Source organism: Aythya fuligula, chromosome 3, assembly GCF_009819795.1.
Source record: "Aythya fuligula isolate bAytFul2 chromosome 3, bAytFul2.pri, whole genome shotgun sequence".
Lineage (NCBI taxonomy): Eukaryota > Metazoa > Chordata > Aves > Anseriformes > Anatidae > Aythya > Aythya fuligula.
Window position 1 is genome coordinate 74,038,941 of NC_045561.1, and position 15,905 is coordinate 74,054,845.

At 34.8% G+C, this 15,905-nt stretch overlaps 1 protein-coding gene across 1 annotated transcript in view; it reads left to right on the plus strand.

The window, feature by feature from the left end:
* The window catches only part of NT5DC1 (5'-nucleotidase domain containing 1), a 148,780-nt gene that overhangs the window by 88,433 nt on the left and 44,442 nt on the right, over positions 1 to 15,905 (plus strand). The window contains exons 7-8 of the mRNA XM_032184212.1: positions 9,315 to 9,489; positions 14,478 to 14,575. Of these exons, the coding sequence (XP_032040103.1) occupies positions 9,315 to 9,489; positions 14,478 to 14,575 (273 nt within the window). The remainder of the gene's footprint in view (positions 1 to 9,314; positions 9,490 to 14,477; positions 14,576 to 15,905) is intronic.

The following is a 15,905-nucleotide window of genomic DNA, read 5'->3' on the forward strand; positions in this document are numbered from 1 at the left end:
CATGTGGACATATATGTATGTGTGTGTGTGCAGTGTGCATACAGTATGTATGCGTATGTATGTAGATATACATATATGAGCTATGTGGTACTGCTGCTTCCAATAAAAATATTTATGAGAAATTCAACTCCATTCTTACTATGATAAGTGCCTGATGTATCTGTTGCATTCAAAGCTTCAAAAAGTGTTTGAGTTTCTCTCTGGAGCCATTTTCGTTTGAGATCTACAGAAAAGGTGATACGATAACTTGTAACATCTTCTTGGTGGAGCTGGACAGCTGAGTAGGACTTTTAGTTTGTTTAAGTTTGTCAGCGACCTGTACTTTCATTATAAAATATCTATAGTCTGTACTTTATTTCTTCATTATGCACTTCATTTCAACATCAATTGTAGCAGCATGTTTCAGCCAAGCCAATGGACTCAAGTAAGCCCCATCAGCTGTATAAATGAAAATATATTCTGATATTTGACTTCTCATCAAATTAGGTGCTAGCATTTCTTTTTGACCACAGCAACATCCTATACAGATCCCACTTACCACCTTGTATCTTTCACTATTTGGTTGAATAAAACCATTTCCTCCTTCTGTCCTAAATTGTTTTGCGTATTTTCATGATGTGTTTACCAGGGAATGTATTTTAAAGTTGTGTGAGTTGACCCTAGGTATAGTCTAACAGACATAAAGTATGCAAAGTTTGTTGGAAAAAATGTATTTGGTGCAAATAGTTATTGTGTATTTTGTATAAATCTACAAAAATAATCTTAATCATATTGCAATGGGAAAGAGCAATTTTATATAACAAATGAATGCATAAGGATCAGTAGCTTCATCATCTTGACTAAGCAGCATAGGCTAAGATGGGGATTTCTGGAATATTTAAGATAATTTCCCACTGGTAGGTTGTCTCACGAGAAATATTAACACTATGGTAATATTTCTATAGCAAATGACCCATATAAAGCTTTAATAGGAGAAAAAGGTGGATTTTGTTGCTTTGCATAATAACTGTATGACCTGTCTTGTACTTTCAAGAATAGGTAACCAATAAGAAGGCATTCTGAACCATGGAACAAAATCAGATTTTTCTACTTGTAGAATACTCACTTTTGAAGACATTCACACATTGCTGCAGGGATTATGGTATCATGGAGAATCAGATAGATTTTACCGAATATGCTTCTCCAACAAAGGGTAGTTGCCTTTGCATGGATTTAGTACTTACTCAGTGGGCTGCAAGAGTGTTATTAAACAAGAATTGTTATCAAATGCATTTATTTTTATTTATTTATTTACTGTTTGATAAATCTGATCTGTTACATTGCAAACTAGCATGGCAATGTAAAGGAAGTGAATTATTTTAAGAAAGAGATAATTTCCTCTCAAATTTTACAAGGGATCCTGTTCTGTCTTCAAGGTAGATCCTTCCTGCTTTGTATTGTACTGTGGAAACACTAATGTGTTGGTGTAAATATTAACATATAACCAGAAGGAAAAGAAAAAACAACCAAAGAAATGCATACAAAACCATGGAAGGTCATTCAAACTGTATATATAGTCACCTTTCAAACAATAACATGCATTAGTGTTCCTCATGAAGTCAGGCTACAAATTCTGCCACATTGCCACATACCATGTAATTCTGGTGACTTTTTTTATTTGTACTGTTAGTACAAAAAAAAAAAAAAAAAAAGTGAAGTGTTGTTATGTGTTACTACAAGAAGGGATCTGTAACTATGGGATGAGACAGGAAATCTACTCTGCAAGCAAGACAAGGACTGCAGGCTGTGGCTAAGCCTGGCAATAGGAGAGCAAAGTAAAAGTGGTCTGGGCGAATCTCAGCCATTTGAAAACTCTAATAAGAACTGATAATATAGGAAAATAGTCTGGCTTTCTCTCCCAGTGTCTATGGACCTCAACAAGAGACAAGAATTTGACTGTGGTATTGCACTCCTAAGAGGCTTGGCCGTTCTGTAGCAAGGTCACTGAATCCTGCTAACTGGGGTAGCTACAGTGGCAATGGAGCCTGCCCACTGCTATCAGCTCACAACAGCCCTTTCTTCTCATGTGGCCCGTTGCCAGCAAGTCATGCAGCTTAGCTGGGTGATGGATGTACTTGGGAGATGAGGAGGCAGGACTAGCAAGAGGGTGAAGATTAGAGGCAGATTGAGTGGGGTTGCTATCTTCTTTGAGCCAGGAAATGGTAGTTTTTAAGCATGCTTAAGAGGCTTCAGGAAAAACATAGCATATTTTCAAGAAAAGATCCGGTCTCACCTTTAATCTGACTTTGACTACAGCAAGCCCTGAAAGCTGCAGCTTTGCTGTTTGGTGCTGGCTGTTGTAGATCTTCGATCTGTGGTGAACCACGGATAGTAGACTGGGGGGAGGGAGGCTGTTCAGTTAAGAGATGACAGAGAAGCAACAACATCTAATCTTGAAACTCTGTCTTCTATTTAAATATAGCTAAGGGTCATGTGCTGTTTCTGGCAGCCTTTGACATGGGAATCTCACCTCAGAAACATGAGAATGGGAAGGAACATAGTGGTGCCTTCCTCAATATATCAGCCAAGGAGTAACAACAGCTTCTCTTGGCTTCCTTAGGAGAATTTCTAGTCATTCAGCCTCCTTTTAGTTTGAAACCTATCTTTAGCTCCCGAAGGATTTTAATTTTTGCAGTAAGCTTCTCATAGGCCACAGGAGTAGAAAATGAGTAGAAGAGGAAGTGGCCCATGAAATGTTTGAAGAGATGGTGTTTTGTGTGAGTTCTACTGAAGTGTTTTGCTCACTATATTAAATATTTATATAGCCCTGCAGTCACTATTAATCCAAGTAGTCATGTTTTCCCTAGCCCACCATGAATTCTTACCTTATAGTCACCCCCTTGAAATTAATCAAGGTGAACATATGGAGTTGTCACCACTGGAAAATAGTTTATTATTCTAGCAAACAAAATATTTTAGTAATTCTATTTCTGTCTGACCAAAGCTGGATGTTGCTAAAAATATTTGGAAGGTTGATATTACATGACCTGTAAACATTTGCTTTTGCAACTACACAGGTAAAAGAAAATCAATAATCAGACTATTTCCTCTGGTAATATGTGATTTCTACAAAACTGAAGTGTTAGATGCAAAGAGTTTATTTTGTGATCATAAATAACCTTACTTTTCTGAGAACATCAGAGGAAGAGTTTTCTGTTTAATTTGATATGGCATACTGATGCATGTTCTTTGGGAAAGCATTATTAATGTGCTACAATTTGTCCTTTTAGTACTAGTCTGTTTTTCATTTCCTAGCTCCTCTCTTCTGTCTGATTTCTGTCATTTTTTTCCCTTCTCTTTCCCTTTCCTTACCACTTGTACATCCAAGAGTGGTTTGAAAGATACTCTCTTCTGTAAGCAGCCATTCATATATCCAGGCATACAAGTTAATTCTTAGCTTTGACAAGCATGGCTTCATCCTACTCCAAGTTCAGCCTTGTGATGGGCAGCAACCCACCTCGATATGATTCCAAATTCCTGGTCTCTGATGGCCAACCCAGACATACTCCTTTTTTTCTTCTCTATCTTCATTGAAACACTACTTTCCTCTTTTTCTCACTTGAGTTTAGTATCATAATACTAGTATTTCCATTGACTCCAAATTCAGTACCCTTTTTTCACCTCTGCTCCTAGTTAACTAAGAGGTGTAAATAGCTAGTATTTTTCCTATCTGAACTGGACCAGGTTGCTTTAACTCTTTGGCCTGTTAAGGAACTGCAGTCTTAGGTAAGGAATTGAGACGATTGTACGGCACAATAAAGTACAGATTATTTTACATCTGTCACATTTCTTTTTTGCTCTTATGATACTTCCCTCCTATCTTCCAGGACTCACATCCTTTTATTCTGTTTTTAAACATCCCTGTCTTCTGGGGGAAAGAGAGGGATGATTGATCTCTTCCTGTTGCTCCCTGTTCTTGCAATCTGCCTGAGCCCAGGATTCCAGAATATAACTGCATTTTACCCCATTATCCCAACTTTACACTTTTCTCTGCTTTCTTATCTTGGTTTATGCTAACATTTCCTTCCCTCTGTCTCTCTTTTCATTTCTGCTGCTCCTCCTACTTCATCTTAAATGAAAGGAAGAGAAGAGGACTTGTCTAATGTTATTTTAACCATCATCTCTTTTCTCCTCTACCTGCTTACATTAGTTGAAATGTAAATTCTCTTGCAAGTTCTTCTGTAATGAGGGTTGTTTTCTTGTGTATCTGCTGAACCTCATGTTAGTTGTTGGAAATGTTTATTTAGAGAAGAAAAAAAGCCAACAGCAATAGTCAAAGAAGTGTATTTCTGCTCACTCTAAAAACACTGGAAAAACAATATACAACATAGTGGAAAGCAGTATACAGTAAATATAGTTGTCTGCATCATCATTTATTGAAGATTTTATTTCAACTCCACTCTGTTTATCAAATAAACAACTGTTACGTACAAGGCTACATTCAGACTATAGTTAGGAAAGAGGTGTAAGTTGGTACTCACGTCAGAGTTGCAGAGAATCTGACTATGGATATTGATAGCTAAGCTATCAAATTGCCCTTGAATTTAAAAGAGAAAAAAGTCACATTCCCAAATACTACTTACATTGTAAGAGAAGGTTAGTTATAAAAGCCACTAAATACAAGCTACAAATTGGCAGCTGAAAGTTTATTTTTCTTGGCTGAATTCTAGGGATTTTTTCAGCCTCATACCTCTCTGCTTAGCTAAATCATATAAATAGTGGTTGAATTCTTTTATATTCAATCAAATAGCTGCCCCTTAGAAGCAGTGACAATCGCCCAAAACACACTGTGCTTCTGTGTTTTAGTTCTGGAATGAAACTTTGCCAGAAATGTACTTCTTAAACATTTGTCTCTTTTATAAACCAAATAACAGTTAAGAGATGAAAACTGCATTGTCCCAGACATGGAGCCCAAAGGAGTCAAGAGCCAGTGGGGTGTAAACTGACCCTGCCAAAGAGAAGTGCTGTAATAAAGAGCACAAGTGAAATCAAAAACTGTGTTTCCCCAAATAGATGTACTATATTGGAACATCAAACTGTAGGCTTCAGTAATGTAATTTTATGACTGTATTAGAGAAAGGCAGTTGAATTAAAGAGTGCATTAATTGTCTGTGCTGTGCTGGAGGACTTCTGCTTGTCCCTGCAACAACTGCGCAAGCTCTTTCTGAGTTTGGTCTGGGGGTTGCATTTCCAGCTGTATACAATTCCTGTCACGCTTATTATCGCAGCTGTATTACACACAGTTAAGCTATATGGCAAGAAGGTGCAAAGAACATCTTGATCAATCAACAGTGTCAGATTAGACAAGAAAAACAAACCTCAAACTAGACACTAAAAGATCTTATGGTACTATACATAGAGGAAGTTATATTACTTTGAAAACATGACATGAAGTAGATCTGATAAGAGGCTCTGAAGCAATTTCTGGCAGTGTTTTAACATGTGGCAGTTCTAGACAACTTTAATTGTTTATATTTCTGTCTCCTGCTTAAAAGTGAAATATATTTTCTGAAAATATATTTAATGGACTGCAAAGACAATTAGTATTTTTGAAAGCATATTTGGAAGATGATTATAAATCTCTGCAGAGGTTAATTGCTATTTTGTTATCCTAGGCTGTATTTCAGAGAATTCACATAGACTTAAAGTTGTTTAACAACAAGATTGGAAATTGAAAAACTGCATTTGTTCCATGGCAACACAGAGCAGACATCTATAAATTACAAAGTAGTACATAAAATGCATAGGCATTTTCTTCCTGCTCCACATCATTAGATTAAGTTTTATTTAAAAAGCCCAGTCAGATGAATATATTGATTGTGATGTTGATTATAACGGTCTTCTTGATTCCATTTTTGTTATGGTGGTTTTTTTTTGTTTTATTTTGTTTTCTACAGTTGGAGAAAGTGTTTATACAGCCAAAGAGCCAGAGATTACTTTGGTATATGTACCATATCTGAAAATTATATAGAAACACTTGAGGTAAAAGCTGGGACATTTGTTTTGTTATTGTTGTTTTGCTCTCACTGATTTGTGAGCAGGTATTAATACATGTCAATATCCATATAACTACATAGTAAGTGGTATTCATAAAATAGATAAAAAGAAAGATTTTGTTTTAGACACTTTGCAGATAGCGAGTGGTCAATTGTAGATCTGGTGGTCACCGTAAATCCCTTGTTTTGATACGGTGAATTTGAGGGCCACCAAAGCTTCTCTAAAGGGTGCTCATAGTTCCATTTTTAAAGAGTATTTTGAAACTTGGATGGTCTACAAGAATTACTGCAGGCTAGAGACCTGACTTATTTCTTAAGAATGGCGCTTGTCTGAAGAATTACTTTTCTGCTTTTCAGAATGAGAGTTGTATGTTTGTATGCACAAAACCACACTCATTAGCACTAACTTACTTTCTCTTCTCCTGTGTTGGCTCCAGTAAAATTACTTCTTTTTTGATTGCTTACTAACTTTTTGTTCAGTAGAGTTTTCTTATTAATTTTATGGTTTGATTATGCCTTATAAAAAATAAAGTACAACGTATGGCATAGTGGTAGCATTTCCTTAGGAAAAAATGCTTCATTTCTCACTGTCAAATCATTCCATTTGACTGTGGGGGCTTAACATGATGCTCTTTCTCTATCGTGCTTAAACGTTCACAATTATTTTTGGCAACAAGGTGCCTGTGGCTCTGTTGTCCTCCTCCTCAACGACAGCTCTTGGTGTCAGATAATGAGCAAGATTTTCAGCTTTTATTCCATCTGGATTTCAGTAAAATCTTGCAAGCTTTGGTGCAAGATTGTAAGTCTATACTCAATCAAACTGTATTCACCAGACTCAATAGTATGTTAGGAATTAAGTTAAATCTATTTTCCTGACCCAAGTCGACCTAATTACAGTACAGTGTGCTTTAATGAGGGTTCTTCCAAAGTATCTCTGTCTCATACAGCAAAGAGCCAGAAGCAAACTTCAAATGCCCATGTCAAGAACTGATTCATTGTCTGCCTGCAATTAACAATTGGGCTTAAGGATCTAGATAGAAAACTAGAATAAGACTCTCTTTCACCTCATTTGTTGAATCCAAAGTTGTTGACCTTTTACACTTCAGATGTAACAAAAAAAAAATAAATCACAGATTTATCAGGCAGATAAATCACAGAGCATGGAGAAAGAACATAGTGTTCTTTAAATTTACTCAAAGTGTGTAAATTAGATACACATCAAAGAAGAGTCCACTCAGAGTGGGAGGCGTTTGATAAGGAAAAAAACAACAAAGTGTGTCCAGCAGTAAAGTTCATATCTTTTTCACATTAGGGGAAAAATAATGATGGATAACTACATATATAAATGAATGTTAACATCTTTCTTCAAATGTTTGAGCCTGTGAGAGCCAAAGTCAAACCTACTTAGTGTGTGTCCCCATTCATTCTTGTGTAATGTGCATATTCCACACAAAAAAAAAGAGAGAAAGAATAAAAATTGTCATTACGTAGCACATTAAATACAATTGCTAATGATAATTCTGGGGAAAAAAAAATGCATTTTCTGCTACTAAAAACTATATTGCTCACCCCAAACAGTATTCACATTCCAGGAAAGAGGGGCAAGAAACACCACAGGAAACTTTCCTTGGTAAATCTGCTTTGTTTAATAAAAAATGAAATGAAATGAAATGAAATGAAATGAAATGAAATGAAATGAAATGAAATGAAATGAAATGAAATAATAAAATAAAATAAAATAAAATAAAATAAAATAAAATAAAATAAAATAAAATAAAATAATAAAATATTTGTTCTTGGCTAGCTGTCAAGATAAATGTCATGGCATCCCGTAATGCTAGGTGCAGGCATGCTTATATCCCCCAGTAAAGTCTGTTACACGTCCTGACGTAAATACTATGAAAAACTGAAAAAGTGACCTGGTTAGAAGTTGATAGATTTTGGTTGAGGGATTTTCCTCTTATTTAGCAGCCTACTCGGCAACTTTTGGAAGGGAATCTGTCAAGTCACAGTACAGAATAAGACATTTTTACCTCCTGTCTAGCTGTAGTGATAACAGCCAATTTAAAACTTCTTCTGGGAGACATTTTTCCTGCTATCTTTAGATGTTTGAATGTGTAACTCATGAAATAGTATTACATTTAAAACTTGGTATATTTCTTTCAGTCTCTCTTTGATACTACTGTTTCAACCATACGTGTTCTCTCTTTCATTAAATAGTTGAAGTTCAAGTGGTTTAAATCTTATTTTTTCAAACTTGAGAATAGCATTACTCACATACCAGAAGGCTAAGTAATGTCTGGGATTTATTAAATCGTTCAGCAAAGTTGACCACAGACAGTTGCATATAGAACAAATGCTAGAAAAAAAAATAATCTTGTGTTGGTGATGTTTATTACACTATAGCACATGCAGACTGAAAGCCACACACTTGGTATCATTTCTATCTATATAATTACTATGTTTCTTTTTAGACCTTTAACTAGCTTGACATTTTTGGTTACAGAAAGTTTGAGCACAGAGGAAATACGTAGTCTTAAGTCGTAGGAATGATGCAAAAAAAAAAGGTAACTTTAATGTTAATTTGACAACTAACTTGGTACATCTTTATTTGACATGATATTAATGAATGTATTTGCAAAATTCTGTTTCTGCTATGTTTAGCAAAAAGAGCGTTACTGATGTTGGAAAATGTATCATTTTTTTTTTTCTTTGCATCTGTTCCTAGTATTCCACATACCTGTGACTTTTGCCAGCTTGTTTTATCAGCCTTTCGCAGAAAAAATGCTAGTTGTGAAAACTGCAAGAATATTAACATGAATGTTATTCATCAGACAATGCTAAAATAAAGCATAAGAAACTGAACAGATGTTCTTGGGGATTTTGTATCCCTACAATTTTCTGAACAAACATTAAACTAATTTTAAAATCACAAACTTGCTATCCAAAATTTGAGCAAAGGCAACAGAAAGTCATTATTTGTTGTGTAAGATATCACCTGTAACTTAGGCATTATTTACTCTTGTAAGTAAAAGAATATCAAATAAAGTAACTGTGAAAATTCCATAATAGAAAAGCCATTACCAACTTATTTCTGCTACAACATATCCTTTTGGTTTCTTTGTTTTTTGTTTATATTGAGTTACAACCAAGGGAAATTTTTAAACTTTGCTTTGCCTTTTTAAATCCTATTGTTTGCACATAAAAGGATATTTGTTGTGTGGATTAAGTGGTTTATGAGCAGGATTGGTTAATGCATAATTTTGTTCTATTTTTTAGAAGAATGTGGGATGTATTTCCCAGAAGTGAAAAATCATCCAGACAAATACTTACAAAGATGTCCCGAGTCTGTAAAAAAGTGGCTAAAACAACTGAAGAGTGCTGGGAAGATTCTGCTATTAATTACCAGTTCTCACAGTGACTATTGCAGGCTCCTGTGTGAATATATTCTTGGGTAAGTGAAATGTCCTTTTCAAATTATATTAGACAGACATCAACTGGAGATAAGGCTGAGATATAGAGAAGTTAATTTGACTTTGTTTATGTGTTGTAAATCATTTGGATATGAGGTTTCTGTTGGGTCTGTCTCTAGACAGAGTGTAACAGCTACTCAGTACAAACCTCAGTTCATTTCTGAGTCTGTGAGCTGTATCTGACCCACAGCATGCTTACATCCTACATCTTTTCTGGGCATCATAATGGGTTTAAAGATGTCAGGGAATATCTTTCAGGCCAACATATAACTGAGGACATCATCTGAATTTTTGCTACATTGTCTGTGCCTCTCCAGTGATGAGCTTAAGTAGTAGCAATATTTCAGTTCCTTGCATCAAACGTGCACAGAAAACCTTACAAATACTTCTTCCTAACAACGTCTTCCACGTGATGTTTGTTCATTAGGAATGTGTATTTGCAGATCACAGCAGAAGAGATAAAACTTTGCAGTTGGTTGAGACTTGCAGTTGCTGATGACAACAATTACTTTTCGTCTGTAATTTTAAGAACATGACTGGTCAAGCAGAATTCAGTGAAATGCAGCCAGAACTACCACTTACACCCCTAGAAAGGAATTAATCAGCGATGCTAATAGCTAGGTGGGTGACATGGTGAGACTATTCAATAAGTGAATCAAAGGAACAAAGTAGTGCAATGTGAGCCAACCTTGGCTCTCCGGATATGCAGGAGAACAGCAAAGTGAATACAGCAGCACAGTAAGAAAACCTCAGGTAAGGTGAAAATCAGAGCAACCTCCCAGAACCAGTCCCACCAGTATCACCTCTCTTTTGTACTGTCTGGGCTAAATGCTAAATGGAGCATCAACTGTGTCAGTTCTCAATGCATTGCATGTACATTTTATTTATTTATTTATTCATTCGAGTGTGAAATCTACTTCCTTTCAAAAAGTAATTCTCCTGTTAAGTAAGATTTTTGTGAATTAGCTTTTTGATGTAGATCTGTCTAGTGTGTTTCTGAATGAAATTTTGATACCAAACTAAAATCATTGGCCACATGTAATGATTTTGGATTTCTTTTCCTTGGTGAATTATGTTTCATAAGTTTTAAGGCATCTGTAGAGATTCTGTTAGTAGGCAGTAAGAAAGGTAGCAGAGAGGATTGCTTGCCTTTCAAAAGGCAGAAGAGATGTTCCGCTAAAAAAAATACGAGATCCCTTGTCTCTTTCCTCATGAGTCTAAGATATTCTACAGTGTTTACTACCATCACGTTTTTCAGTGACTCATGCAAAATAGCTTCCAAAACACATCTTCTGGAGGACTGAGTACTCCGCTGTCCATTAAACCTTACTGTTTTGTTATTTTTTTTTTTACTGAAAATAATTCTGAACTTTCTATTCTTGTTGTTTATTCAATGTCTCTTGTATCAAATGATGAGAATCTACTGTCCCTTGCTGTTTTTTCTGATACTGGAATATATCCTAGATTCATGTCTGTTATCTATTCCCTCAGCCTTAATTTTGCCAGAGTAACTGCATTTTATTTTTTACAGCAACATGAATTTCTTTTTTAAATTTCTTTTTTTCTTTTTTACAGCAACATGAATTTATTTTTTACAGTACATGAATTTCTTCCATGTACTCCTTTATTACATTTCTTTCCCTACTTCTTTTCAATTAATCAATATTATAATATTACCTCCAAAACAATAAAAATAAATAAATAAAGATGAACATGAAAAATGGAGATGCATGTGAATTTTCAACCTCTTTCCTATCTTGGAACTGTTAACTTTTTGGCAGTTTCTTGAAAAAGTTCCCCCTTGGCTAAGAAATTGCTGTCCACATAAAATCAGCAGTGGGAAATACTTGCTTAAGTGTATCATTTACTGTTTAAAGAGCAAAGTATCCCTGTTGCTTTCATCTGACCAAGTTGTCCTTAAACTGAAAGTCATTTCGGTAAGGAACAGGAAGTGTAGGAGAAAATCTGGTTTTGAGATAAAATAAGAACTGTTTTCCAGCCAGATCATACACATACTGCTGGGATCCATGTATAAGGTATGTAAGCCTACTGAAGCAAGTACAAGTTCATTCACGCAAGTAGCAATATCATGGTGTGACTTTTCAGGCTTACCTACAATAAAAACATTTGTCAACGTAGTTGAATGTTACAGTGTTATCAGGAGCACACCTAAAGCTAAGTCTATTCATAGGCACTGAAGCAGCATGTCATTTCACCTTTTCATCAGTATTAGCCATTTAAAAGCTATGAATTTTTAAAGCTGGGGATTTTGACACCCTCTGTGGTTAGCGGAGAGAAAACATTGGGCATCATCCTTAACAATTCATTCTGTACCATAAAATAATGTCTGAAATGAATAGAATGAATTGCCTTCTAAGGGTGTGGATAGTTCCCCATTGGCTCTGTATTGACCATTAGCAGTGAATTCAGCATGCTACTTTTAGATAGCTTTATGTGAGTTATGTGAGATACATCCTACTCTTTGACTACTACTGTAACCACAGGCCACCATTCCAATCACAAACAGTAACTGGAACAAATTTTGTCATGAATAATGTTACACAGTAATGTAAAAACAGGTGTAGGTACTCATAAAATCAGTAGCTTTGCACATGAAATTTAACAAGATTCAAAAACAGCCACAGATAACATCTCTCCCCACAAAACATTTTTTCTTCAACAAATCAAGAAAAAGTTAACCAAATCTTGTGAAAGACTAATTTCTGTTTCAAATGTTTTACACAAAGAACTAGTTATTGTTCCCACAAGTCTTCATCATACTCCTGAAATGTTGGCTTTATTTTGAAAGTTCATGCTTAATTTACCTGTTGAAACGTCATTTGTGCCAAATGTTATGAATGAAAAGCTTCTGTTGATACTTAAGCACAAAAGCTATGTCTGTTTGTTAAGCTTCTGGATACTCCAAATAATTTGTTACTCTTTATCTTTAAAAGAAAGAAAATTAAACAACACTAAAATTTCACTGGAGGAAGGAAATATAAAGACATTTTAAGGCTGAAATGTAATTTAGAGAATAAAATAAAAATTCATAGGTAACCTCATAGGGAGACCATTCTTGAATTTAGTTATCTCAGTCTCATGGAAAATTGTAGATTATTTGAAAATGACACGGTTAGCTAGATTTTTTTTTCCAATAAGCTTCTTCAATTGTTGATAATATTTTAGTGCTTCTATTTATCCTGGACTTGCCATCTGTGAATTCTGTGTTCCTTGCAAGAGTATTCATCATTTTTTAGATGTTATAGATAATACAGTCACACAAGCAAAGAAACATTTCTACTAAAGTAAAATACATGTCACAAACTGGAAATGTTTACATTTTCCAATATTGAAAAAATAATCACGCTTTAAGCAACATTTGCCTGATTTTATATTTTAGTAACTTCAAAACCTGCTGGTAAGCATTATTTTTATTATTTCTTGCTATAGCTCCCAGATGGATGATATAATAAATGAGGTCTTAGAATAAAGAAGACCCTTCCTAGAATAGGAATAACCGGCACCTCAAGAAATAGTTCATCTCATGGTAGGATAGATATCATGAAATTAAGTATACTACACAAAGCTATAGAAAATCAGACTTCATTGCTTGACATATGAAGATATGCAGACATATCTTCTCAGAACAATATGACTGCTAGTAAAGGCTGTTAGGTAGAAAGTTCATGAGTACTGAATGAGCAATAAAGCTTTATGGGTTTATACAGGTTTTATACAACAGATACAGATACCAGATTAAATGTTCTTCTGTATGTGGTATCTTTAGTTGTTCTAACCTCTCTATACCCAGGATAAAGCTCTTATATGAGCACTGAAGGGGCTCTGTGAGGGGCCAAAAGGAGCTTTAACTTCTTCCCACAGGCTCCCCAGAGTGAGGGAAGGAGAAGAAAGAAGGCAGAAAAAAAAGTGTCCCCTTTTCCCAGACTGACAGAAGCAATGCTCTTTGATCCCTGGTGGCCTTAGTGTTTCTCAGAGTTGAGATGTGGAGCTTTTAAGAGCTTTCTGCTCAAACTGGGAGAGAGTAAGGATTAGCGTCCAGAAACTTCAATTCTTCACAGTTTCAACTGGGGAAATATTTTAATAAGACAAATCAACAAGAAGGCCTGGATTGCTCCACAGATGCAAGATGGAAGTCATATCAGAGAAAATACTCCATTAAACAAAGTGTTTAGAAACAAGGGTGAGGCCATAATCACCTTGGACCCAGCACACCACTCCAAGCAGGTCCTGCAAGAATTAGCTCTGGTTGTTACAGTCTCAAAAGTTCAGAGTTCAACAGAAGAGAAATGTGAAATTTTCAGTCTAGGCACCCTTTCCATTACAGATAACTCATTTCAGTTAAAAAAAATAAAACAAAACTGTTTCCCTCTCACAATCAGAGATCAGTGGTTAAAAACTGTAGGACACTCTGCTGGAAATGGAAAGAGAGGACAGAAATGGTGTAATTAGGATTTTTTGTAGTATATGGAACCCCTAAATCCAGATTTAGAAGAATATATTTCTAAGAAATTCCCTTTGTAAGTAAATCACTTGACTTCATGTATTCATGTTTTATAAAGAAAACCCCTTTTTACACCCTTCCGTATATCTGTAGTTATGCTGTCACCTGAGATCAAACTATATCATCTGTTACATTTTGTCCTGATATTTCAAAACTCCCTGGTCCAAGAAACTTCTTTTTACAAATAATTAACAATCCTGAAGGTACAGTATTGTGGGTTCTCAGTCCAGCTGTCCTTTCAGTTTTAACTACATCAGTACAGAAGAGCAGCAGTGACACTGAACAAACATCAGAAAAAAAAAAAAAAAAGTGTCAGAAGATTCCTTAGTGATTTTTTGTTGTTGTTGTTGTTATTTTCTTAAGTCTTTTTATAAGTATATAAGTATATTAATATACTTAAGTATATTTAGTGGCATCTTAGCTAATTTAATTTCCTTTGATTTCTAGGAATGATTTTGAAGAGTATTTTGACATTGTGATCACAAACGCTTTAAAACCTGGTTTCTTTTCCCATACCCCAAACCAAAGACCTTTCCGAACTCTTGGTAAGTAGCAGTCATGATTCCCTTCTCATTTGCTTACATCTGTCAAAAAAAAAAAAAAAAAAAAAAAGTGAGAGGACAGAAACAGACTAATCACTTAGACAACATATTTTGAAAACGTGTCTCAGTAATCCAGCTAGCAACTTTTGAACCTGTTGGCTTGTTTCAGTAAATTTAATAGACAGGCAAAAAAAATTCTGTGCAAACAAGGCAGGAAGAGAGGAAAAAGCAGTTAAAATTCAAATGGATTCTACACAAGACTCTTCTAGAGATAGTAGTAAAAAAAATTCTTAAGACTGAGGAGCACTGAGAAATTAATTACAATGAAAAGGCAGAGCTGTGACTAATTTAAAATGGTATTGAGGCTCAGATATTGCAATATTAATGAAAAATTAAGAATAATTTTCTTTATTGTGCTGACAAGATCATACTCAGAAAATCAAGTTTAGTTCTGGTAAAAAAAAAAACATACTAAAAACATTTGAAGAATTTAAAGGAAGTTCAAAGAACAGTACAAATAAAATTGCAATGTTAAAGGAAATGATTTATGATGGAAACCTGACGGTATTAAATGTGTATTTTGGCTAAATCACAACAGAGTAGGCAAAAAGGAAGTGCCCCTGTACTCAATTTAATTAAAACATTCTGAAGCGTTTGGCATGTTTGAGAACCTAATGCTGTCCATTAGGTAATTAAGGTTGTAACAAAAGCCATTGACAAGAACAGTATGTGTTGAACTACAAATAACAATAGAAACATGGCTGAAGCCAGTTATTTTTGCCACATTTTAGTAAATATCCCGATGATTAAAGGCTACCTGAAAATGAATCTTATATCCAAAATAGCATAAGTCAGCATATATTGAACTGTGTTTTAGCATTTTATGACAGGAAAATCAGCTATTCCAGCCCAAAATAAATTTTGCCTGTGGAACCTTTATAGTAAGAGTAAAACAATATATATGGAAATATATATATTGAAACTGAATTTTAATGTTTGATCTATTTATATAGGAAAGTAAGTAACATAAATGTTAAATGTAATTTTTAAAGGTTTAGTACAACTAGGAAATTGCAAGTTGACAATTTTAGAATAAATAAACTCAGGAGGGAAACTATTTGAAACTATTCCTATGAAATGAGAATAAAAAGTAAAAACAAAGTGTGAAAAAGGCTCAGTTCTGTAAATATTTTATTTAATTTCATAGCATGAAAACTGAAAATAAGACATAATCCACTTCGGATATTTTTAAACAATCTTATTAGCCTCATTTCCTAAGGAAATCCTGCTGTGTCTCTCTGTCAGTAATCCAGCTAGTAACTTTTGAACCTGT